At 45.0% G+C, this 27,431-nt stretch overlaps 2 protein-coding genes across 2 annotated transcripts in view; both read left to right on the forward strand.

The window, feature by feature from the left end:
• The window catches only part of pip4k2ca (phosphatidylinositol-5-phosphate 4-kinase, type II, gamma a), a 17,039-nt gene extending 10,264 nt beyond the window's left edge, over positions 1 to 6,775 (forward strand). The window contains exons 6-10 of the mRNA XM_061771517.1: positions 499 to 537; positions 635 to 748; positions 1,664 to 1,928; positions 4,309 to 4,412; positions 4,496 to 6,775. Coding sequence (XP_061627501.1) covers positions 499 to 537; positions 635 to 748; positions 1,664 to 1,928; positions 4,309 to 4,412; positions 4,496 to 4,576 — 603 coding nt within the window. The 3' untranslated portion in view covers positions 4,577 to 6,775. The remainder of the gene's footprint in view (positions 1 to 498; positions 538 to 634; positions 749 to 1,663; positions 1,929 to 4,308; positions 4,413 to 4,495) is intronic.
• Positions 6,776 to 18,386: 11,611 nt separating this feature from the next.
• On the forward strand, positions 18,387 to 26,208 carry gpr182 (G protein-coupled receptor 182). Its single transcript, XM_061771534.1, has 2 exons — positions 18,387 to 18,444; positions 24,216 to 26,208. Exon 2 carries the CDS (start codon positions 24,219 to 24,221, stop codon positions 25,290 to 25,292), a length of 1,074 nt encoding a protein of 357 aa, XP_061627518.1. The 5' UTR covers positions 18,387 to 18,444; positions 24,216 to 24,218; the 3' UTR covers positions 25,293 to 26,208.
• Positions 26,209 to 27,431: the final 1,223 nt, after the last annotated feature.

The following is a 27,431-nucleotide window of genomic DNA, read 5'->3' on the forward strand; positions in this document are numbered from 1 at the left end:
CTAAGCGGACTCTCCTCAGGCAATGTTACGTTGTTTTAATTGTACAAGGTGTAACTGTCTTTTAGGTTTTGAGTAAACTTCAGCTGGGAGAGGCAATAAACAGCCCGTAGCCTCTTTTTCTATGAATTGTTAAATATTTTCCAAACTGCTGCTTATTGTAAAGCGAGTCGAGTTCACTGCCACCATAAAGTGCTGGTATGTCAAGTTTGCGCTCGCAAGTCAAAGCAGGAAATGGGCTGAATGACAGCTCGTATCTCAAAAAACTCTAGTCAGGTCACTTGTAGTTCAAGACACCACTGTAGATGTAAACTTTGTATCATGTTTCAGAGACCTACAATAATAATGTTTTTAGGAATAAAACCTCATCTCGTTGTTGTTGAACACTGAGGTCAACTACACTACTGTATTTTATTACTGCTCATATGGTGGTACTTGGTGTTAAAATTTGACAACCAGCGTTTTAAACCATGTGGATTTTGGTTCTCGTTATCGCTGCAGGGTTCTCTGGTGGATCGGGAAGCAAGCGACAAAGAGCGAGTAAAAACCCGACCGAACGTTCGAGCGTTGCGTTACACATCACTGACCTCGTTTTGACCACAGACTATTTGAAATTTGCTTCAATTTTGCAATTCAGGGTAAAGAGCTTCCCACCTTTAAGGACATGGACTTCAGAAACAACATGCAGAAGGTGTACGTGACAGAGGAGCAGAAGGAGAAGTTAATGGAAAAACTAAATCGGGATGTGGAGGTGAGCCAGCCATTAGAAAGGTAAAGCCTTGCTGTTTCTCTCCCTTTCTTGAGCTACTTGTGACGAGAGCCGAAGCATTTGAGAAAATCCACAATGAACAACCGTCGATGTGCAAATTCACCTATTTACAATATCTAATGTCCTACGAAGGCGCTGAAGTAGTATTTGGTGTCCTGGACCTGTAAATGGACTGCACTTATATAGCACTTTGTTGACTTTATTGACAGTATCACAGGGGCCAAAGCGCTTTACAAAGCCTCACATTCACCCATTCATACACCAATGGGCAGCGCTGCCAGGCCCACTGGGAGCAAATTAGGGTTCAGTGTCTTGCCCGACGTATATATTTTCATGCAAACCCAAAAAAAGGACATCAAAGATGATGAAAATATATATATACATATAACTGCTCTAAGTGCTAGAGGACTCTGCATCCTTTTGGACAATTTTTTTTTGTCAATGTCTTTATGTCTCCAAAGTGTTCTGTAAATTGACTGTCTGTTGTGCTAGAGCGGCTCCAACTACCGGAGACAAATTCCTTGTGTGTTTTGGACATGGCAAATAAAGATGTTTCTGATTAACGGAAAGGTGTAGAAACTTAAAAAAAAAAAAAGTTTTTTTTTTCCCTGGTGAAAGAAGAGTCCACTCTTTCTTTTGGTATGATTGCTGCTTGTATTGTCCCATAAAAGAATATCGTGTTGGTCTGGAACGATCCGATGCAAAATGAGGAAGGTTGCTTTGAAAACTGCCATCAGCGAACGAGTTGTACGCTGAAACGCTGCTCTCATATTTGGCCTCACAATGTGTAGCCTGAGAAGTTGCCGCTGGTTGTTCTACTCTCTATTTTCTGTTTCATTTCATCTTCTTCATATGTCATACTTCTAATAAGTTTTCCAACACGCCTGCTTTCCTCAGTTCCTGGTGAAGTTGAAGATCATGGACTACAGCCTGCTGCTGGGCATCCACGATGCAGGCCGGGCCGAGCGGGAGGAGGAGGAATGCGAAGAGGTTTCCAACGAGGACGAGCAGGAGGCGGAGAACGGCTCGGCCCCCGGTCCCGCCGCAGGCTCTTACGGCACATCTCCGGAGGGGATCGCCGGTTACATGTCCTGCTGCAAGCCTCTCGGGGCCGGGGAGTTTGACCCTTACGTGGACGTCTACGCTGTCTCCAGCTGCCCGGGTGAGCGCCTGCGTGCGGATACGCTGTACTCGTAGTACGTCGTCGCCATGCCTGCATCTCTGAAAGATTCGATTCCAACATTTGTGTTTATATTTTTTCATCATCTTTGATGTCCTTTTTTTGGGTTTGCATGAAAAAATGCCCAGAATGCCCCTTTTCAAGCTATTCTACTTGGTCTTTTCCGCCTGGCATTTGCGACGGCTGGATTTCTCATGAATATTTGATATGTAAATAAGCTCTGCTCTGATTGGATCGCTGTTATTCTTAAATTTAAATGTAGAAAACAGCTTTGCTGTTATTGGTCCATGGCGGTATCACGGCGCATTGTGGGTTCCAAGCGTTCATTGCGACGTTTCGTTATGATCCTTCGATGTGGGTCTTCCTTTCATTGCGAAGCAGAATTCATCGAGCGTTGGATTGCTGGCTCACTCATCACTAACGTGATCTGAAAGGGGACGTGGGTGAAAATTAAGTCTGTGACATGCAGTGACAACGCGAGAGACAAAAACATGGCAGCATGAAAACGTCTAATACAGGAAACGCATCGAACCGTATCAGAAGAAACATACCTCACTGATTAAAATTTCACTCAGGCGATTTAAGCTTTTTGTAACGGCAGACAAAGAGGAGTCTCAATACTAGTTCATAAGAGAACCTTTTACAATAAATAGTACAGTAGCAGACCCAGAAGGCTGATACATAATTATACAGGCAACAATAGGTAAATTATACACAATTTTCAATGTATACGCTCCTCATAAAGATGACCCTACCCTTTCCCACGCTATTTTCACACTTGCTTAACTTGTCAGCCAATTCCACAATTATCACGAGTGGCCACTTTAACCATACTCTTAATCCCTAGATAGATTGCTCAAATTCTAAAAATAACAACCAGCCACAATGCGCCAAATTAACTAAAATTAGAAAATGAAATTGCAGAAAAAATGAAACAAGTCAGAACAATATCCAATCGTTCGGATAGAAACCAACTCCAATCCAAAAGGCACATCATCAATTCGACATCATCATAACAAAAAGAACTATTTATACAAAATTAAGATACACCAACTTTTGAATACAATAATAAATTGTACAAATTTCTTGCAAACCAACTTCAACGCAATAAAGAAAAAAATCATTAATTACTGCGATTCAAGATTTAAACGACAACTGTACACAGTCACAGCTAAAAATAAACGAAATATTTTACAATTATAGCAACTCACATGCATCTTCGAACAACCCAGACCAAAAAGAAATTGAAACTTTTATTAATGATCTCAATTAAATTTATTAATGATCTCAATTAAACACAGAGACTAAAGACAGCCTTGACGCCCGGTCAACCATCACAGAATTACATTAAGAGCACTTGGCCAGTGCAGAATTTCGGTCGAATTCATGAAACATTACTAGAAACTAGGCAATACTAGCGCCTCTATTTTTCAGAACGCTCAATGAGATAGAAGATAAAGGTCAAATTAGTAACGATATGACCACAGCTGCAATCAATCAACAGAACTAAAAGAAGGCAAAGAACTAAAAGAAGGCGCTGATGAATGTACATATCAAGATTATCTCGAAAGCCCTTGCAGCAAGACTTGAAAAGCTACTCCTGTCAATAATCCAGACAGGTTTTGGTAAAGGTTGAAGTTCCACAAATAATGTCAGACGTCTATTAAATTTAAGAAGCATGTCACAGTGTAAAGACCTAAAAGCAATCCTCATGTGACTTGACCCAGAGAAACCGTTCCATAAAATGAACTGGTCGCTCCTATTTGCAGTTGATGGCAAATTTGGCTTTGGCGACTCCTTGATACATTTGATAGCAGCATTTTAAAACGCTCCAAAAAGCGTCAAGACGAACGGAATCATGTCACAAAGTTTTACTCTACAAAGAGGAACCAGACAAGGGTGCTGACTTTCACCAATGCTATTTGCAATATTCATCGAACCACTTGCAACTGCTATACGTCAGACGTATCTGCTCGCCAGTGGCAGAACACAAAATCAATTTGTGTGCGGATGACATTCTTCTTAATTTACGAAAACCCAAGTCATCTCTTCAGCCATCTTCAATCTCATTAAGACATTTTCACAATTATCAGATCACCATCAATACGACAAAATCGACAATACTCTCAAGTAACAGCAAATTTGTGGAATCCTGCAGATCAAACCACAGATAACTCCATTCCTATAAGAAAGATTGAGTATTTCGGAATTCATATTTTGCCAAAACTCACAGAGCTAACCAGTCTAAATTACACACACCTTCTGGAAAACAATCTCAACTGACTTCAGTTACATTTTAAATTATTATAAATTATAAACCAGACAGAGACATTCCACACAAACAAATCCTTTTTTTTTGCAGGCGCCCCTCAGAGGGAGGTCTACTTCATGGGCCTGATCGATGTCCTCACTCAGTACGACACCAAGAAGAAAGCCGCTCACGCTGCCAAGACCGTCAAACACGGGGTGAGTTGGACACTGGAGCCTTTCGGGGTTTGAGCTGGCTGGATTCTGACCTAATGGTCTGATCTTCTTCCTCTGTGTCACAGGCGGGCGCTGAAATTTCCACCGTACACCCCGAGCAGTATGCCAAACGATTCCGGGACTTCATTTCTAACATTTTTGCATAAACTGAACACAGAACTCGGAGCCTCTTACCATTGACCAAACTGTGTGCGCGCAGGCAATATTTTTAATTGGTTGACATGAAGAAAGACTACTTGGGTTGTTTAAACAGTAAAGTGTGCTTCATAGTCATATATATATATATATATATATATATATATATATTTTTTCCCCAGATTTGCTATCACTGTTCTTCTAAAAGGAATGAATCTGGAGCTGTAACTTACCTTGATCAGTCTTCAAGTGGGCAACAGAGTTTCTCCCATGAAAATACCTTTACACTAAAAACTACTTTACATTTCGAAAGAAATTGCCTTTTCAAAGTTGGCCCTTTTTGGAAATTTGTCATTGTGCCAGGAGAGGCCGCTGTTGTTTAGTGGAGCTGCAGGTGGCATTCAAGTCTCGTGGCAATTGCATAGCCTCCCATTGAGCCATTAAAACTGCCCATTGTCATCACGTCTCCAACTCCATCATGACAAAGTCAATTCCGTTTTGCAAAAACCTGCGGACGTACAGTACATTCCGGGAAGTCCGAGCTTCACATTTTTGTTTTCCAAGTAAATGACATGATGGTATTTTGGAGGCCGCACGGCAGACGTGAAAGTGGCAGTAACTTTCTTACGGGAAGCTCGGCAAGAAAGTGAATATGGGAATTCCTTAGTCTTGAATGGCGATAACCGAAGAAACCTTACAAAGTAACGCGTTACTCCAAAAATTCGGTTCCGGTGACGTCATAAGTAATCTAACGCGTTCCTTTTTATATTGGAGTCGTCCGAATACAGTTACTTTGATTTATCTGCCAATAGTTATTTTTTTCTTCCCGAGAACCAGAGCTTAATATCCTTTTGATATTAAAATATGCCATTTTTGCTTTGGCATCAGATATTAAGCATTAACAAACTACAGTGCTTGGGAACGTGAGGCAAGTCGATAACCAAGACACTTGATTCAGTCACAGCGCATGTCATAAGTGTAGCCCAATTTTCAGCCTCTGTTTTAGAAATGACTAATAAAACGACGACGACGACTATCCAGAACTAAAATGCACCCAACGACTAACTACAATATCAAAAAAGGCGACATCTTCCTAAACTGAGCCGTCTGAGGCAATGGCGTCACGTGATGTGTTGCATGTTTTCCGCACACGGTCGACTCACGTGCACCCAAGCAGGCAGCGGCGCAAAAACATTGGACGGGGGCGAGGGATTGGCACACTTAAACTGGAAATACAGCCGCTACTTGGAGTTTCTCGAAAGAGGACAATACGAAGGTTCGTTGTACGTTAGGCGCACGCACGCACACACACACACGGTTGCCTTCATGGACCCCCAGACAATCGGCAGGGGTGCTACAGTGTGTCTGTCTGTCTATCTAGCTATCAGTTAAGAGTCTTTAAAGAACTGTACTTGTTTGTTTAGGTGGCTAGTTGGTATGTCAAGTCTGCACTAAGTTGCTCATTTAATGTGGCTTCAACTACACGTATTTAAGTTATTTGTTCATGTTGATAGCATTCTGTAACTTGACGTACATTACATGAAGTAATGGGTGCAGTTAAGCTAATGCTTTTTTTGTACTGTGGATAAGTGATATTCCTGCCACTTGACAGCTGCTGAAAGTAACTACAAAGTTTTACTTTTAAGATCAAGTAATCAGTAAAGTAACTAAGTTACTTTTTCAAGGTAACTGTGGCAACACTGACCAGCACATACACGGAGGGCCAAATGAGTAACTTCCTTCACAGTGAGGCATGCAGAATTTGCACTTGACTGTTTGTTTGAAAGGATTACCATACATGCAAATAAAAGGCATAGAGAAGCATATTTGACTTGGTAAATATTTATTTGAATTTAAAGCATATCGTAGTGGTAGTTTATTGAAGACGGTGTAATGTTGTTTTGTAAGAAATCTAGCAATACATTCGGTAGGTATTTGGTCATATTGCAGATTTAGTGACCGGCAATGTTTAATTCTGCAGCTCAGTAGCTTAGCAGTTGCCTGAATATCATGCAGTATTAAAAAAAAAAAACTGGCAAGGTAAAAACTGTACTGTTTGAGGTCTGCTCTTCTCAATTGATTGTATTTTTGTATTCAGAATATCAGCATTTTGACCAAAATATATTTTACAAATTATAAAACAGGTCTGAGTTGTCACTTGTGTTCATTCTTACTAACAAAGTTAAAATAAAAAAATACAACAGTCCTGACTCCTCTCAAACCTATCTTTCTTACAATGCAGTACTGCAAGTAATGGACCTAAATATCTATATACCGTATTTTCACGACCGTAAGGCGCACTTAAGTCTTAAATACTGTTTTCTCCAAAATGGATGGGCGCCTTATGTGTGCACCGAGTTCCAAAATCTAAATGTTGTGAGACTTTGATGAGCGCTCCGCTCCGGAAAAGGCGGACGTTAAAGGGGGAAGGGTGCGTGTGAAAAGAGGACGCTAAAAGCACGCCCCCAGTAGTTATATAGCGCCGGTATGTGCATTGTGCAAAACATCGGTTTGGCTAAGGACACCCGAAAATGCGACCGAGCTTCTCACCCTCTAAGGAAGAGCCCGGACACCCTGAGGCGGAAATCATTTCAGCTGCTTGTATCCGCGATCTCGTTCTTTCAGTCACGACCCACAGCTCGTGACCATAGGTGAGGGTAGGAACAGAGACCGATTGCAAATCGAGAGCTCAGCTCCTCCTTTACCACGACAGACCGATGCAAACGCGGCACCGATCAATCTGTCAACCTCCCGCTCCATTCGTCCCTCACTCGTGAACAAGACCCCGAGATCCTTCTTCACTTGGGGCAGAAACTCTGCACTTCACCCTTTTCCGACTGAGGACCATGGCCTCAAATTTCAAGGTGCTGATTTTCACCCCAACTGCTTCAGGCTCTGCTGCGAACCGCTCCAGCAAGAGTTGAAGATCACACCTTGATGAAGCCATCAGAACAACATCTGCATAAAGCAGAGACGCAATGCTGAGGTCACCAAACAGGACCCCCTCAACGCCTCGGCTGTGCCTAGAAATTCTGTCCATAAAGGTAATGAACAGAATCGGTTGCAAAGGGCAGCCTTGGCGGAGTCCAACTCTCACTGGAAACGGCTCTGACTTGCTACCGGCAATGCAGACCAAACTCTGACACCGGTCGTACAGGGACCAAACAGCCCGTATCAGGGGGTCCGGTACCCCACACTCTGGAGGGACACGGGCGAACGCCTTCTCCAACTACACAAAACTAGTTGGGCGAACTTCCACACAGCCTCAAGGATCCTACTGAGGGTGTAGAGCTGGTCCACTGTTCCACAGTCAGGAGGAAAGCCACACTGCTCCTCCTGAATCTGAGAGTTGACTTCTCGACGGACCCTCTACTCCAGAATAGACCTTACCAGGGAGACTGAGGACCGTGATCCACCTGTAGTTGGAACACATCCTGCGGTCCCCCTTCTTAAAAAGGTGGCTTTCCCTCCTGTCTGGCAATCCAGAGGCACTGTCCCTGATGTCCACGCAATGTTACAGAGGCGTGTCAACCAGGACAGCCCCACAACATCTAGAGCCTTCAGGAACTCCGCGCGGATCTCCACCCTGGCCTTTCCACCGAGGAGCTTTTTACCCACCTTGATGACCTCAAGCCCGCCTCAGACTCCCCACAATTTCCTTCCTCATTGGAAGGTGTGTCTGTGGAATTGAGGAAGTTATTGTCTTACAATTATTTCAATTATTTTTTTTTATTAATCAGAAAAATCTATTTGTTGTTCTATCTATGCCAGCGGCAAATAGTGACAGGCACAACAATTAAATGCGCTTCCATTGGATGGCAAAGGGTACAATAAAGCTGTGTGTCCACCTGCTGCAATTCATACAACAGCTCAAATCTTGGCTCCCTACTAAACAAGCACAGATTTCACATTCAGTACATTTGTGACTAAACTGATTATTATTATTCCAGTAATCATACTTTTAATAACATTTTTCTTTGGTGGTTTACCGGTGAGGTTTTTCTCATGCATCGCGTATCCTGGGGTGAAGCAAAGTGTCCGTGCTGATCAAAGCTCCTCAGTCACAAACATTTTCCAGACAGATTTTGCGTCGAAAGACACAGTAGTACCATCGTAAGCAGACTACGTCTACCAAGTCCATATCTCTTCTCTCCGGTGAGGTGCCCGCTGCAATATGATTGGCTGCTGCATCGCCGGAGGGCATGACGGAGATGACGTGTCTGCGCCACCATCTTGTCCCTCAGCATCGCAAAAAGCTGAGATTCACTGCCTAATCATTATCTTCTACTCAAAAGCTGTGCTGATTGCAAATCCAAAGAAATGCAACGTCTCCATCTACAGGGAGAAACCTGTCATTGCAGTGGTATAGAAGCTTGACTTTCACAGACAAGCTGGGCGAGACCCTCCTCAATGCCAACCCGACATATCTAGTATATTGGTCAAGGGCAGTTAACTGTTGGATTCAAGTTGAAGAATATAAACATCCACGGCAGTGAAAACTCACAGAACGTTGCCGATATTGGGCTTTCTGTGAAAAATTCAGGATGAACCTAAAACGCACTATAACTCTCACACGGGAACTCAATTGGAGCTTCTGTTTTGAACTTTTAATGCAAATGTACAATTGTTGATGTTTTTTTGCACAAGTTGGTGTTCTCGAATAAGAATCTAAGTGGCGAAACCAAGCCACTGCTCGAATTCAAATTGGTATTCACACACTCACCTTCATCATGCCGTTTGCATTTTTACATCTCGAGACCGAGACAGCACCTAACGATCAACGGTACCCAACATGCGAGGCTTCAAACAGGAAGTGGCCGCTGAGCTTAGTGTCCTCAACAGCTTGTAACAGAGATGCAGAGAGACTGGAAGAGTCACAGAAAGGCATACAAGTAGACGTCCTTGGAAACGTATTGGTCAATTCGTAGATCAGGCACCTGTTGTGAGTTTTGTCATTCAGCTCCTTGCCAGAAAGCAACAAATTCTGCAAAAGTACTGAAACATTGAACATGCGTTCAATGGTTTACACAAGTTCACATGAAAAGGTGATCGTCTATTTTAGGTTGGCCCTGAAATTTTACCTGAAAGCTCAATATCCTTAACTTTCACTGAGTAGTGTTCGGTCAGATGTGCTGGAAATGTTTGTCATGCAGTTTGAGATGTGGAGGACGACAACGATGAGGAGGAAGTTGTGGAGGTTGGGTACTTATTTGTCTCTTTTGTGTTAGAAGACGGATTTCTGCTGACCGGTTCCTTCCTGTCAAATAAGAGAGGGCAGAACATGCTGATTGTTGGAAGTCTCAACACACACACACAAATAGGTTACAGGCAGGATGCCATGACAAGCTGAAGGGTTAACATGCAAGTCCCAAACTGCTTACAGTTCTGAGAAGCGATGGGAAGAGTGTCCACAGAACCATCCGTGAATCTGCGCAGGTCCTGGCCAATGTAAATGTTCCTGTGTTATTTGCTTCATGACCTTTTACTGTCCACCAGGCAGAACATAAACACACAGCTCTGGTCCACTGCCAGCTGCGGTTTTCTTTTTCTTTTTTCCTTCTTAAATCACACTAAAGAGACCACAATCATCCATCCATTTTATTCAATTTTTCTGGGTTCGGTTGCAGGGACAGCAGAACCCAGACTTCCCTCTCCCCAGCCACTTCGTCCAGGTCTTCCAGGGGGATGCAGAGGTGTATATTTTTTGTCCTGTTCGGCTGTTAGGTCAAGCAAAATGGAGGCTCTGTATCCCTTTTTAAGCTTCCGCTGTGGTATTACAATTGATGTTTATTACGAATCAGAATCGATCAGTCGAACAGAACAAAGTTTCTCGAGGGGAGAGAGAAACGAAGACAAAAGACAAACACTAATTGTAAACAGCATGAGAAAAGTCAATATTTACATAGCTACAACAATGAAGCCTTAGATATGAGTGTTGCATGGGGCTGTCGTGCTACACCTTGTGAGGGAAGGACAGGACAAGATAGAACAGGACAAGGACAGGAGAAGAAGCATGCAGGAACAGGGTCGTGAACCCGGCTGTACAACTGAAGTGTGGTGGGAGTGACTGTAAATTATAAAAGTCTGGAGAACCCAGGGGAGCAGCCGCGGGTCACGAGAGGGGAGCCCCAACGCCAAGCAGTCATCTAGCCCGAGGGGCCCGGGGAACCCACCTCCCACCCTGTTACTATGACTGCCAGGTCCCCGACTGGCAGTCATTGGCCCAACACGTATATCAGTGCCCCGCTCGAGTGGTCAAGGAGCCGAGGGCAGGTTTGCCAGGCATTGCTGCCTAACAGCCAAACCCTCCCACCAACCTATATTTAATTGAATACACTACAAACTGATAAACTTTATATTGTTTTTAGCAAATAATCAGTAACTCCGAATTTTATGGCTGCAACACAGCGTTTTGAATCCCTCCGCTTCAGGAAGAGCTCCAAGCCTCAGTATCATTTGCCCATCACTACCCAAACCTCGACTCTTTGGTCGAGTTATAAATGCCCGGATGTAACAGAAAACGCCGCCGGCTTCTCTGGGCCCGAGCTCATCTAAGATGGACCGATGCAAAGTGGAAAGGTGTTCTGTGGTCCGACGAGTCCACATTTCAAATTGTTTTTGGAAATTGTGGACGTCGTGTCCTCTGGGCCAAAGAGGAAAAGAACCATCCGGACTGTTATGGACGCAAAGTTCAAAAGCCAGCACATGTGATGGTATGGGTAACTCACACATCTGTGAAGGCACCATTCATGCTGAAAGGTACATACAGGTTTTGGAGAGACATATGCTGCCATCCAAGCAACATCTTTTTCATGGACGCCCATGCTTATTTCAGCAAGATGATGCCAAACCACATTCTGCACGTGTTACAACAGTGTGGCTTCGTAGTAAAAGAGTGCGGGTACTAGACTGGCCTGCCTGCAGTCCAGACCCGTCTCCCATTGAAAATGCATGGCGCATTATGAAGCGTAAAATACGACAACGGAGAACCCGGACTGTTGAACGGCTGAAGCTGTACATCAAGCAAGAATGGGAAAGAATTCCAGCTACAAAGCTTCAACAATTAGTGTCCTCAGTTCCCAAACGTTTATTGATTGTTGTTAAAAGAAAAGGTGATGTAACACAGTGGTAAACATGACCCCGTCCCAGCTTTTTTGGAACGTGTTGCAGCCATAAAATTCGAAGTTAATGATTTATTTGCTAAAAATAGTAAAGTTAAATCATTTTGAACATGAAATATCTTGTCTTTGTAGTGTATTCAATTAATATAGGTTGAACATGATTTGCAAATCCTCGTATTCTGTTTTTATTTGTTGAACAACGTCCCAACTTCGTTGGAATTGGGGTTGTAGACTGGTTGGGTGAACTCCCATGCACCCTCGAAGACCCTGCTGAGGTTGTAGAGCTGGTCCACTGTTACACGGCAGAGACAAATACCACACTGCTCCTCCTGAATCTGAGGTTTGACTTCCCGATGGACCGTTCTCTACAGAACCTTACCAGGGAGGCTGAGGAGTGTGATTCACTTGTTGGAGCAGACCCTTCTTAAAAAAGGGGACCACCACCCCGGTCTGCCAATCCAGAGGCACTGTCCCTGATGTCCACGCAATGTCGCAGAGGCGTGTCAACCAGGACAGCTGCACAACATCCAGAGCCTTTAGGAACTCCGGGCCAACCTCGTCCACCTCCAGGGCCTTGCCACCAAGGAGCTTTTCAACCACCTTGGAGACAGAGTTATGAGAACCCACCTCAGAGTTACGACTCTCTGCTTGGTTATAGGAAGGCGTGGTCTCCAAAGTACTCCATCCATCCATCCATCCGTTTTCTGAGCCGCTTCTCCTCACTCGGGTCGCAGGAGTGCTGGAGCCTATCGCAGCTATCATCGGGCAGGAGGCGGGGTACACCCTGAACTGGTTGCCAGCCAATGGCAGGGCACATACAAACTAACAACCATTCGCACTCACATTCACACCTACGGGCAATTTAGAGTCGCCAATTAACCTAGCATGCATGTTTTTGGGATGTGGGAGGAAACCGGAGTGCCCGGAGAAAACCGACGCAGGCACGGGGAGAACATGCAAACTCCACACAGGCGGGGCCGAGGATTGAAACCCGGTCCTCAGAACTGTGAGGCAGACGCTCTAACCAGTCGGCCACCGTGCCGCCTCCAAAGTACTCTCCCAGTAATTCACATCTCAAGTTGAGCTCAGCAGCACCCCATTGCCACTAATACAGTGTGTTCACGGTTCACTGCATGCCCCTCCTGAGACACCAGTTGGTGGACCAGTTATATCGGTATTATCCTTCACCGCCAGTGGCAGCAACAGGTTCTGGGATTGTCGCCACGACAGGCATCCACAACCTTACGGGCACAGCACAGGCCGTCCGCCTCAACAATGGAGGCGCGCAGCACGGCCCGCTCGCACTCTATGTCCTCTCCGCATCCCCGGGATGTGGTGAAAGTTCTGCCGGAGGTGGGAGATAAAACCCCGTCCGACAGGGGACTTTGCCAGACGTTCCCAATGTGTTTGGGTCTGCCAGCTCGGACCAGCATCTTCCCCTAGAGACTGCAATACATTAGCTAAAAACTGGACTGCTCACCATCCACTTACATGTAGACAAACAACCATTCATACCGTTGAGCAGGGGTCTCAGACTCGCTGCCCGGGGGACGATATTTTGCGACCCTGCGCTTGACATCAGTCTAGTGTTGGTGCAGCCTGTGCGTTTTTTGCAGAGTCATCGCCCTGGGGGATCTTTGTTGATGCTGCTGTTGTTTTTTCCCCCCGATCGCAGCTCAGCCTCACGACCGTTTGTGGAAAAGAGCACTCTTAACTCAGCAGACAATCTTTGAAGCCGTGTTTATTTGAGGTTGATAAGAGCGATACGTTTCCCCACTCGGACCTTGACGCAGAGCAGCAAGAGGGGGAAAACATTTTCTTTTTCTGAAATGAAATGATCTTTACTCCGTGATGAATATTGTTACCATTTTATTTTTAAATAATTTCCTTGATGCAAGTGATTGATAAATGGAGTACACTTATACAATTGAGCTTCATCTACAACGTCACAGTGCGCAAAGCCTCACATTTAGGCACACATGCAGACACCAATGGGCGGCCAAGTGTTGCCACAGTTACCTTGAAAAAGTAACTTAGCTACTTTCATGATTACTTGAGCTTCAAGGTAATGTCGTTACCTTACGGATTACTTGATTTCAAAGGTAACTAAGTTAGAACAAAGCAACTTTTTAGTTACTTTCAGCAGTTGCCAAGTGGCAGGAATATCACTTATCCACAGTACAAAAAAAGAATTAGCTTAACCGTGCCCATTACTTGGTAATGTACGCCACACGAGTTACAGAATGACGTCATCAACATGAACCGATAACTTAAATATTAGAGTAGTTGAAGCCACATTAAATCAGCAACTTAGTGCAGACTTGATATGCCAACACAGTACAGTAAGTCACTAAAGGTAAACAAGCACATCATTCTTCTCTAAAGACTCTTAACCGGTAGATGCTGATTGTGGTCCATGAAGGCAACTGAGTGCGTGTGCGTGCACGTAAACGTGAGCGACACACACACCATTGCTCCCACCACAGTAATTTTGATGCGTAGAGCGAGAATACCCTTGTGTTCCAATCGTCAGCTATAAAATAATGTTTGGTGAGAGATATTGATGATGCAAAAGTAACTATTGTTGATTTGAAGAAGTAACTTTACTCGAATTACTTTCCCGGGAAAAGTAACACGTTACTTCGCTCGTTACTCAAAATGGCGGATTTTTTGAGTTAGCGGCATCACCGTGGGCGGCTGCTGCCACAAGGCGCTGCCGGGCCTACTGGGACCAAATTCCGTTTCACGGAGATGCCAAGTGTTTTCGTTACGGGCAGTTGCCATGGGATCCACATGAAGGGTTAAATGTTCCGCATAGCGAGCCAGTGGGTATCAAATGGTGCTTGAGGAGCACGTACGTACCGCAGCTTGTGATTGGCTGACACAAGGAATCATGCACTTCAGTTAGCAGCGCAACTTCTGATTGGCCGACAGCTTTTGGTCGTAGCAGAAGTTAGCACACGCCTCCTCCCGCCGCGTGGGTCGAGTCTATTGTTCCAACTACATCGAGCAGTTTGGCTTCTTTCGAGAGAGCAAGTTTCAAACGACCAGCAGATGGCTCCTCGTTTTGTGGATCTAAAGAAACAGCGAGGCCTGCAGAGTCGCCAAACTTCAAGCCCACGGACTGAAGAACATCGCCGGTGGTGACTGTACTGCCCGAGCAAAATACAAACAATGTGAAGGAGAAACAAACCAGAAAAACATGCATGTGTACGTAGAAACGTATACATATTTTTAACACCCAATGACTAGCCAGCGGCCTATTTTCTTTCCCTCGACGTTTTTGTTTCTCAATATTTGGCGACAGTCAGGTACCAAGGTTGCCATGGTCGTATTCTTTACTGAATGGTGCTTCAATGCCAATCTCATGACTAAACTACATCTCTTCATAACTATGTTCGTTATTCAAACTGAACTCAACACGGCGATGGCGATTTTTGATCAAAACTTCCCGTTGTGTTTCAACGCCCCAAGGACACTTCAAGAGCGGACAGTCGGAGCAGGGATTCGGACCGTGACTCTTCCGTCATTGGCCGACCCGCTCTACCAACTGAGCCACAGCCGCTCTTAGCGCCTGTTGACATTGCTGGCTCGGCTGCACTGGCTCTTTTTAAATGCAGATAAACGATAGTATTTTTTTTTTTTCATTCATTTTTTTGTGTCCCGTTTCAGATAAGGAGATAGTATCTCACAAAAGTAATTTCACCCTTAACCATTTTGTAAATATTTATTCTCTTTTCATGGGACAATACTGAAAAAAAATGGCACTTTGCTAAAAAAGCAGTCAATGTACAGCTTGTATAACAGTGTAAATTTACTATCCCCTTAAAATAACTCAACACGCAGCCAATCATGTCTAAACCAGTGGCAACAAAAGTGAGTAGACCCCTAAGTGAAAAGTGGCGATTTGAATTTCCAGCACTTCCTTTAACCGGTTTGGGCTTGGAGTTCACCACAGAATCCTCTTCCGCTCCACCCTTAAAACATTTGCAAAATTGTCAAGCGTGTACTCCCTTTTGCGACAGACTGATAGATAGATGATGCGACACTAAGCAAGTGTTTATTAAAGCGGCCCCTTCCTCAGCTTCCCTCCTGCCCAAACTCTTCTTGCCCTTCACGAGCTTCCTTCCATTTCCTGCCATTGTTGTGTGCTAAACTATGCCAGCTGCTTGCTTGTGTTTGCGCACCAAACATACCAGCAACGTACAATATCTTCAAGTCAAATAAGAACCGTTGAACACATCAGCAACTGTGAGAGCGCGGGAAATTATCCAATTTCACTTTATTGCTCAGGAAATTATTTGCTTCAAAGAATCAGTGGTGGCCAAAGTATTCACAGTCTGTACTTGTGTAGAAGATCAATGCAAACTAGAACGAGCAGACATTCCAACAGTTTCTTCCCTCCTGTAATCAACTTCTTAAACAGCTAACCTACAATTCCATTACAACACGCTGGCAATTTTTTGACTTGCGTTTGTTGCCACATTTCTGTGGAGCCAATTATACATTACTCGTGGACTCACTGTCGTAGTCTCGCCACGCTGCACTATTTGCATATCTGTTGTTGACCAATACTGGCCACTCATGCCAGAGTAGCATCTGCTCCATTTGCACACAGACTCAGGAGTATCTGCAACATTTGCACAATCAACATTGTCCCAGATGATCGCGCTACTCGTCACTTTAGACTGCATCCACTCCTTGAAGTCTCGGCTTTTTTGCACAATGGTCATTGCACCGGACTATTGTAATATTAGTCATTCAAACTGCTCGAAGTGCTAAGAGGACTCTTTTGTTTTTTTGACAATTGTGCAAAAGATGCAATGTACCGGCATTACCAGACAACTAGAAACCTTTTATTGCTCAGTGACTGTTTTTTTTTGTCAATGCTTTTGTGTCTCCAAAGTGTTCTCTGCCAATTGACTGTCTGTTCTCGTACTAGAGCGGCTCCAATTACCGGAGACAAATTCCTTGTTTGTTTTTTGGACATACTTGGCAAATAAAGATGATTCTGATTCTGATGCCTTCACTAAAAAGAAAGTACAAACTCAACTGTACCAAAGTACAAAAGTAAAGATGATGTCAATTATATACAATACCCGTTTTGATGACCTGGCACAAAATAGTTTCCCCGTCATTAACTTCGATAGTGATCGTACTGAGAAGAAAGATGCTGGACGCAGGTTTGCAGCAAGCTAAATTCTGACAGGATAATAATCACCACTCAACTGACAGGTTACGTCAGCAAAACTAAATGCCCACTTAGCTCATGATGACAATTGGGGAAAAAAAGACACTTACGTTCACATTTACATCTTTTTCATGTGGCGTCGTCATCCACGGAGGTTGGAAAGAAGAAAGAAATATCCCATTTGGACAAATGTAGAGACTAAAAAAAGCAATGACGTTATTCCAAAAAAATACTCAAGTACTGAGGCTAAGGTTTTATCTGAGCAGCCCTTGCTAAAACACGCAGTTACAAAGTGCTTCACAAACACATTGACACAGAAAAACATGCAGACAAGGACGCAAACTGGACACCAAGAGAAAGCAACTCAAATAAAATAATACAAACAGGGCAAGGGAACAAACAGGATGTCGCAGCAACGGGTTTTTAGGCATTGTGGAACAGATCGTGGAAGACGGCTGCACAGAATTGGGCGAAGAATGCAAACGCACGGTCCCCTTTCCAGTTGCACTTTGTGCGGCGGACGGACAAAAGGCCGAGATTTGCGCAACGGGGAGGAGGAGGTCAGAGACGTCGCGAGGTGCGAGCTCACGGCGAGCTTTCCGAGTCGGCGAGAGGAGCTCGCCGTTGACTCGGAAGTTTACCGCAAAGATGCCAGAACAAGGGTCATTGTGCTTCCCGCCATTGCAAATATTCTTTTCCCATCTATGCCAGCAACACGGAGTGACAGCCAGAACAATTACGGTGAATGCTCGTCCGCTAGTCAACGCAAGGTCAAGTCAAGTTTATTTGTATAACCCTGAATCACAAAAGAGTGACAAAGGGCTTCACAGTCCCACATTAGACCAAGATGTCAAGTGGGCAACTTTGATCACATAGGACAATTAAGTGCAATTAAACTGTTGCCATTCATACAAACGAACAAAGCGGTTTTCGTCCTCCCTTTTTTTTTTTAGGGGAGGGGAGACAACCACACCGCCAGCAAAAGCTTATTTATTGGCAGTCTGTCCATGCTTACTGAAGTATTTTTGGCTTAAAAAAAAAAAAAAAAAAAAGATTTTAATGGGCCTCAATTATCCGTGGATTTTGACTATTCCCTACCCCCCACAAATAGCGGGGTCCACTGTAATAGCTTTGTAGTGTATTCAACTATACAGGTGCAGATTTGTAAATTTGTGAGTGAAGAGCATTATTTCAGTCGAGGTATTTATTCCATTTTTATTTGCCGCTGTGTCATGAGATTTTTCAATGTTGGGGAACACCGTGATCCAGTCCACAATGAAGAAATGTCCCGTTTATTGTTGATCACGGCACCCCACAGCCATCATGTTCCACAGCAGTCAGCTTTCCGTCTTCCGAACGGTCAAGTTGAGCTGAGCGCATCTCCGGATCCACGCTTTGCCACTTACACAGGCAGGATGTCCTGTTACAGCCGCGCGTGTGCGCGCGTGTACACGCTCACCAGGGAGGGAGGGGGGGGGGGGGGGGGGGGGTAGTGTGTACACAGAGCGGGTCTGGCAGACAGCTCAGACGTCCGTCGATATCGGCGCCGCAAACGCATCAGGACCAGGTAAGCCCGCCGTTCGTCTCGTGTCCGCTTTACTGACATTCGCCTTTGAATTTGGGCTCCGGGCTTCCTGTGCCGGGTAAAAGCCACCCACGCCCCTGTGCTTACGTAGCTTTTCTCCGGGTCATTCCTCCCAAAAACATACATCTTAGCTTGGAGAAAGACTCCAATTCGTCCTTAGATGTGAACGCGAGTGTGTATCTACGTGCCCTGCGATTGGCTGGCGAGCAGTCTCGGGCGTACCCGCCTCTCGCCCGAAGGCAGCTGAGAGGGAATGGATGCAACTTGGGACTTGCTTGAAACTTGACACTTACGACTTAAGTTGCCTTTTACTCGCCCACATCCATCCATCCATCCATTTTCTGCTTTATCCTCACAAGGGCGTGCTGGAGCTTATCCCAGCTATCTTCGGGCGAGAGGCCCCGGTACACCCTGAACCGGTCGCCAGCCAATCGCAGGGCACATCGAAACAAACAACCATTGGCACTCACATTCACACCTACGGACAATTTAGAGTCTTCAATCAAACGACCGTGCATGTTTTGGGGATCTGGGAGGAAACCAGAGGACCTGGAGAAAAGCCACGCAGGTACAGGGGAGAACATGCAAACTCCACACAGGCGGGGCCGGGGATTGAACCCAGGGCCTCAGAACTGTGAGGCAGACATGCTCACCAGTCGTCTACGTGCCGCGGCACACATACAGCTCTAGAAAATTTGTATTTTTACATTGCAATTATACGGGGGAAACAAAATCTGAATCAATGGTTCACCAACTTTTTCAAAAATTCCTTCCGCTCCAAGGACCACCGTAATAACCCAAATTTAAATAGTTATGTAGTTTTCAGCAAAATAGAGAAAAAGGTTTTATGTCTAATTTTTATTTTTTTTTTCATGATTATTATCAGGGTTGGGAGGGTTACTTTCAAAATGTATTGTGATACAGTTACTAGTTTACTTGCTAGTTACTAAAAAATGTAAACCAAGTACCACAATATTTGAGTAATGTCACTTGATTACTTTCCATTACTTTGGGATTACTCCTACACCAAATATGACAAAAGAAATCCAATCTCAATAAAATATAATGATATATATTTTCAGTCTTGTTCTGTAATTGTTTAATATGCATGGTTTTGGAACAGCGAGCACCCGGGATGCAAATCCAAAACCTCCGAACCGTGAGACAGACGTGCTAACCTCTTGGTCAGCGTGTTGCCTCGCTTCATACAGTTTGGAAAACCTAGCCACATGACTCAGTGTGTGTGTTATACTGAGTCAAACGGGAATAAAAAGGGGACTAATTCAACTTGTGAAGGCAAGTATTTTTTTTTGTATTCTGATTACATAATTCCGTTACATGTATTCTGTTACTCCCCAAGCCTGATTATTATTATAACATTATGCACAACTCAAACATTAATATTAGGGGTGTTACGATTCATTTTAGCAACGATTCGATTTGTTTCACGATTGCCGATTCGTTTCATGGATGATATTGGTTCATTTAGAACGATTCCATCCGAAACAATTCAGTGGCTGGAAATCGATTCAGTAACTTTTGAGCCAAAAGTTCAGTCCTTGGAAAAATGTCTCCAGTGTACATTTGAGAATCCAGTTCTCAACAGTTAAATAGTAATGGCTAGAAACGAAGCACTGTGAGGTTTTCACGAGGAAACCTTCAGGAAAAGTGTTAATAATACATGGAGAGGTAAATAAATGAACAAACCTGCTGTTTGAAGCACAAACGTGAGCCTGAAACAGCGTCCGGTAGTTGACGTTGTCGCTGGTTTTCCTCTCGTTTGCCCAAATTTCCCCTCGAGGGAACTCTGTTGTCGTTGTTAGCGGCTAGCAAGCTAAGCTAAGCAGCTTGAAAGGCTTCAGAGTGCCTGGCCATTTGCCGCAAGTCACACACACACACACACACACACACGCATCCTAAATGACAATTTCTCGCTAGCCTCCTTTTCATCTGCCATCCACCAGACAGACTGTTATCTTAAACGTCAATAAAAGTGCTTAAAAAACAACACACACACATACTGTGGTGTCTCATCTAACCACTAGGGGCACTACGGAAAGGAGTGACTAGATGCGGGGCATAGAAAAGGAAATGGAGAAAGAAGAACATAGCCGTGACAGTGCCAACTGCTGTGTGCCAACTGAAATATCAAGCAAAGTGAATGGAATTACAAGCATTTTTCTTGGAAATACAACACATACACTCCTCCACATAAAGCCTCCCGTGCTTAAATCCAGTGCGTTATTTCCTAGTATCGATATAATCGATTACTTTTTAATACGATTTAAATCGATATGCCGAGCACAGATCGAAGGAATATAAATTGATACGTAGATATAATGAATGAATCGTTACACCATTAATTAACACTATAAGAAATGAATACCCACATGAATTGCACATAAAAAGCTAACAAGTTAAAAAAAAAAGGTAAATATTAATAGCAAATTATTATACTGAAAAGGTAAATACAACAGACCTTCTCATAAAAAGTAAAGTGTGCATGAAAACAAAGAAAATGTACTATCCTGGATTAAAATTATAATTTTTTATTTTTTTAAAGAAGATGTGCGTATCGCTACCGGCGTCCTAACGTGTTTGATTGTACGAACCCCAATTAAGTTAAAAATGAGTTTAATGCTTTGCAAATCCTTTTCTAGGACTAGATGTTAAAATCCCTTAATAGATCAGCATAATGCTCTTGATGGAGACGTCCTCTTGGGTGGGGTGGGATTGAGGGAAGACCACCTGGTGCCTCCAATACGACATTATCAGTTGGGTGTTTGGGCCTTTCATCACAATACACCCTCACCCGGGGCTGGCCCACCACAGGCTGATCAGACCTGGGTGTGTGTCGCACCGGAGGCTCCCTGAGATCACTTTGCAGCCCAAACTGTCTCCTTCCGCTTCAGCCACGGCCAGTGACTGCCTGTTTCGGCAACAGCTGCGAGCTCTTAGATGGTCTTCTGCTGAGCCTGTCCTCTGATTCCAACCTCTTTTAGTAGCCTTGTGGTGGAACGAGCAACAAAGCCCCTGCAGGCCACCTCCACTGGCCTCACATATACTTTCCATTCCTGGTCCTCTGCTTCGGCAACCAAGTTTGCGTATCTCAACCTTTTCCTTTCAAATGCCTCAATCGATGGCTTCCTCCCGGGGGACTGTCAGCTCCATGAGGAAGACACGTCGGCAGGATTTGGACCAAAGGACCAGGTCTGGGCGCAGGTTGGTCGATTGCAATTTCGGGTGGGAAGGTGAGCCTCTTGCTCAAGTCTACCCGCATTTCCTAGTCCCGCATCTGCATCTAGTGGGCAGGAGTCTAGATGCGATCGGTTGGTCGGCCGTTTTTCCTCTTCCCGGACGAAGGATGTCGGTTGTTGTAAGGTAGTCGGGGCTTCCAGGGGAATGGCGTTGGTGCTTCCCCTTACTCTTCAGTGCAGCAGCCAGGCACTTCAGCCCCTGGTTGTGGCACCAGGTGTACCCTGCGTAAGGCTGGTCTTGCAAACCACCAGTATGTGTTTCAAGGTAGCTGGGGCGAGACAGTGGGGACAGGCTGGATCATCTCCAAACCAGAGATGTAGGTTGGTTGGAGAGGGCAGGACATCATACATGGCTCAGCATATTAGACTCCATGTTCCACAGGTCACTCCAAGTGATCTTCCTCTTCTCCAGACCATCCCACCTCATCCAGCAGCCTTGCTTGGCTTGGGACTGCTCTGGAAGACCTGACCACTTCTTCCTGGTGGCACACCCCCTCAACCACCAGACGGCACGAGTCAGCTGGAGTAGCCTTCTGCCATGTGAATGTAGTTGCTATCAACCGTATGCCCCCTCTACCATGTTGGACTATGTCCCGGTGTCTTAGAGAGAACTTTGCCTGTGCTACTACTGCACCTGGCTTCCACCTCCTCCCTGTGGCTAAGGTGGGAGCAGCACCTCAACAAAAGGGTCCCGGGATTCTGTGAGGGTCATTTCAAGCCTTGCTTTAGAGCATTTGTACTCCTCCACCACGTTTAAGATTGGAAGATACATTGCCATACAGCCCTATGCTGCTGAGGCATCTATCTGGCTAATCCAAGCCACTTCCTCACCTGTGCATTCACCAATTGCTCCAGTCGCTTGATGTGGGCTAGGGTGATCTCATAGATGGAGATTGGCCACATGAGATGGGGGCAGCTGTCCGAACTGGAAGCACCAGAGCTTCAGCTTCTCTGGGAGAGCAGTGCTGTTAATCTGCTTGAGGCCCTTGATGGTAGCCTGCCTGAGTTGTTCCACCTGTTCAGAGTCTTTGCGGTCTGAATTGTACCACCGACCGAGGCTTTTGATGGGCTTCTCCCAGATCGTTGGTATTGGCTCAGATTGGCGAGCAGGCCCTTGACAATGGAGATAGTGCGTGATTTCGTGGGTTTAATGTCCATTTGTGCCCATTTGATGTTTTCTGGAGTTAGTTCGGCAGGCGTTTGGTCCATACGTTAGTTGTTGTTATGGTCGTCATGTCATCCATATACGACCCGATCGGAGGAAGCCGCAGCCCACTCTTTAGGCATTCCACTTCAACCACCCATCAAAATGCTCAAACGATTAACTCCCTTGCCAAGGTTGACAGCCAATGGGGAGATGGTGCAGCCTGCCATTATGCCAATCTCCAAGTGCTGCCAGGCAGTTGTACGAGTCTGAGTTGAAATGCAGAACTGGAGGTCCCGGACCAGGCTTGTGATGACGACTCGGTAGAGGGACGCCTTCACATTTACGAGAGCGCCACCATCACTCTGTAACAAATTCAAGGTAACGTTCAGATATGACGATAACGCTGTCTAGAAAGGAACGTTTGCAAGCAGCTACGAGTGTTAGCGTGTCCAAACCATGGATGGGAAAACACGATACACCAGCGTGCTGTAGCAGCACAGCTAACTAACTGCCTACGTGTCCACCATCTAAGGTGGACAATGCCATCGAAGGAATTGCATGGACATTGAAATTAAGTCGTTACTTGCTCATTTCTTTGAGAAGGTTTACTTGTTTGTCAACGCCAAAGCGTGTGCTATCAATACAGTAAATTTGAAAAAAAAAAAAAATTAATTAATTGAACGGCGTTGTACGTGACCGTATACAGCACAATGTGGCGGCATCCTTTTTCTTTCGGGTTTGTTGCTGTCCACGCACATGGAATGCACTGATGACTTTGACCCCCCTAGCTTAACATTGCCGTAAGCATGCAGCTCAAAAGAGGTGTGTCCTATTTATCTCGTCGTATCTATGGTGTCTACAATTGGTGAAATAAATCTGCGAGAGCCCGCGACCCTAGTGAGAATAAGCGGAACGGAAGATGAATGCATGAATGACATCTGCGAGACTCATTACCGAGGCATATAACGAGATAACTAGCACGGCTAACATCAGCTTGTGTCCATTCTGACGTTGCTTCACAAAGCGGAGAGAAGCGAGCTACCAATTTCCTTTACTGCATTTGAATTATATTTGAAAAAATGATGGGTTTTTTTTGTTTGTTTTTGACCTTTACTAATCTGCCTCCAGAGAGCATTCAATGATAAAGAAGTTAGTTATCCAAACATTTCAAAATAGTACATTGTAGAGCTGTAATTACAATGTTTGCTTACGGTTATCATGCGGTGAGAATCTGATAATGGCCCATGCCAAATCTCAAAGATGATTTGTTGACATAAATGGCTAATCTGGCAGTGGTCTGGTAATTGTTTCGCACATACATATGCTGTTCACTCTGCTGTCCGCCACAGAAAATGAGCGCCTCCGAGCACAACAACTCACATCATCTCGCCAACGACACGCCGTGGTTCGTCTATGAGTGCACCATCGAGCTGGACGCCGAGTACCGGCGCATCTGCCTCTTCCTGCTCTACCTGTTCGTGTTCGTGGCGGGGCTGCTGGAGAACACGCTGGTGGTGTGGGTCAACTGGCGACGCCGCCACTCGGCCAACGGGGTCCTCTTCTGCGTGCTCAACGTCAGCCTGTCGGACCTGATGGTGATCGCCGTGCTGCCCTTCTTCATGATGGAGGTGACCGTGGACCGGGTGTGGCTGTGGGGCCGCTTCCTCTGCAAGCTCACCAGTCTCATCTATGGAGTCAACTTCTACAGCAGCTCCTTGTTTCTGGCCGCCATGACCTTGGAGCGCTACCTATCGCTCACCAGGCCGTCGTCGCCAGCCTTGTTCCCGGCGGCGGGCCGGCGGCGCTGGGCGCTCTGCGGAGGCCTGTGGCTGCTCTCCCTGTTCCTGGCCATGCTGGAGAACATGCATGTGGATCTTCTGGAATGGGACGAGCCGGGCTGCTACATGCTTCCCGAGGGCAGCTACACCGAGTGGTTTGTGTCCGTGGCCTTACTGTGCCTGATTTTCCAGTTCCTGGGGCCCGCCTCGGTCATCATCACCTGCAACGTGCTGATCGCCCGCACTATCCGAACGGCGCCCGACGTGCAGGGCCGGCGGGACGTGTGGTTGGTCCACATATACTCGCTGGTGTTTGTTGTGTGCTGGCTGCCGTACCACTTGGTCGCGACGCTGATGATCGTGGGCGACCTCTTGCCCGAGCTGTTCAGCTGCAATGTGGTGGAATTTGTCTACTTCTCCTTCAGCGTGGTGCAGAGCCTGTCACTCTTTCACTGCGTGGCCAACCCCATCCTCTACAACTTCCTGAGCAAGAGCTTCCGCGACAACCTGATCAACGCTGTGGTCAGCCGCTTACCCGGTGAGGCGCTGGACGCGGGGACCGGGCCCAACAGAGGAGGAGGAGGCGACAAGGGCACACGCTGCAAGTCGAGTCATGCCAGCACCAGCCAGTCTGATGTCAGCTCTTGATTGAAAATCCAGAGGTGGCTGAAACCTCACCAGTTGACACTTGTTTCTTCGGTGGCTGTTCAAACAAGTGTACTACTTTACTGATTAATTCCCTCGTTATCTTCTTCGGCACAGCTCGAGGTTTGTTAGGTCAACTCTGCTCCCACTTAGTGTAAGCATACAAAGCCCCAGACATGACACGTGGCCACAATATAGATAGAACTGGCATACCGAACGCTCATTTGTGGCCACGAAATACAAAACATTGGGCTTTTGACTGAAATTTTAGGATGAAACTAAAAACGCACTACAGTCGACCCTTGCATACACCCGCAGATTCGAGCATTTTTTTCATCATTTTCATTTTGGGGGGAACCAACCCCGACAACGCTTATTGGGGCTTTATTCCCACTTATTCAAGAAGAGGTGAACATACCTTCCCTAAATCTTTGACTGCACATGTGCAAGAATTTAATGTTTCACAACTTTTTGCTGTTCCACATCAAAGAGTTGGATGGCATAATTCCCAACAGGTGTTCAATTCATGAATCCATCAATGACCTTCCCGTCTCATCCTTTTCACATTTTGACATCTTGAGACCAAGACGACACCTAACAATTGATCAACAGTACCAATGAGTATTCCATGTGCACATTATACCCATTTCGTAGCCATTATTATTTTGGGGCCACAATGTATTATATCGTGGCCACAATTTAATGTCTTGCAGCCACAATTTATTATTTTGTGGCCACAGAAGTATTTTGAGCGAACGCTGCACCTGATTCGTTCAAGTCAAATGTGCTGTTTTAGCAGGAAAAAGTGCTACTGTGGTTCCAACACCAAATCTTTACACTGCAGCAGTTCCCAATCATGATGTATCTAACAACAAGATAAAAACCTTCAAACTTTCAATAAAACACACAGTTGTCACCAGAGATGTGTATTATTTAAAGACAAATTCCATCCTCAGTTGATAACTGCGGTCAAGCCAGCCTCCACTCGTAAAAAGGAAGTCAAGCCAGCCGCCTCTAATTTTGTTCACACAAGGCATTACGGTAATAAGCTGGGAACAAGTAGCCATCTTCAAAATAAAAGCCGACCAATTAGAGGCCAACAGGGACGTCAATGCTTCGGATTTCAAATAATTATATTAAATAAGCTCTCTGTTATAACGCAACCCAGTCTACTTCTGAGAGAAGGTAAACTGTGGCAGGATTGCAATCAGCAAGGTTAATTTGAATATTGAGATGCATTAAAAAAATAAAAGTTTATTTGTAATCTGAATCCATAGGATCGCAACACCAGTCCAGTTCTGGGGGGAAACTAGACCACCCCAGGTCTCCAAGAAAAGAGGTCCCATCCAAATCTGATGTTGCATTTCAAAATAAAAGTCCCCTGAATTCTGCATATTTCACTGTCATTACCACTGATTTAAATTTTTTTTAAAAATCATTAAAAAAAAATCATCTTTTCGGTATCGCAACACCAGTCCAGTTCTGGGGCACACGAGACCACACCAGGTTTCCGCCAAAAGAGATCACGTCCAAATCTGATGTTGCATCCCCTGAAATCTGCATATTTCGCTTTCATTACCCCTGATTTAAAACAAATCTTTAAAATAATTAGGGCTGTCAACGTTAGTGTTAACCTTGAGATAAATTTTAATGATTTAAGGCGTGAAACTGTGTCCGACTGGTTAAAATGTCCGCCTCACAGTTCTGAGGACCGGGGTTCAAATACTAAAAAAATAAAATAAAATACTTTCGATATCGCAAGACCAGTCCAGTTCTGCAGAACACTAGACAAGTGGTTCCCACATTTTTCTATTGCAGCTAAGTCGTGAACCAACTTTATATCATTCAAGAACAATAAAGAAAATGTATTGTTCAAAAATTGCCTTTGAAAATATGTGCACTGTATCATATTTTAAACACAGCAGTCATAATTCAGGAAGTCATAATTACACTAAATAGAGTATTTCTGTCATATGGCGGTGTCGTCATGAACCAAGGACCCCCTATATTTGTTTCCTATCTGTCCGCTACCGACCCATAATAAATCCATGACCCACCAGTTGAGAATCACTGCACGACACCATTCTCTGTCTACAACAAAAGAGGTTTGAGCTTCTTCTTTTCCCTTCGGCTTGTCCCTTT

The sequence above is a fragment of the Phyllopteryx taeniolatus genome, chromosome 1, assembly GCF_024500385.1.
Source record: "Phyllopteryx taeniolatus isolate TA_2022b chromosome 1, UOR_Ptae_1.2, whole genome shotgun sequence".
Lineage (NCBI taxonomy): Eukaryota > Metazoa > Chordata > Actinopteri > Syngnathiformes > Syngnathidae > Phyllopteryx > Phyllopteryx taeniolatus.

Coding starts and splice junctions, on each gene's coding strand:
- gpr182 (XM_061771534.1), top strand. CDS start 24,219: ATGAGCGCCTCCGAGCACAACAACTCACATCATCTCGCCAACGACACG.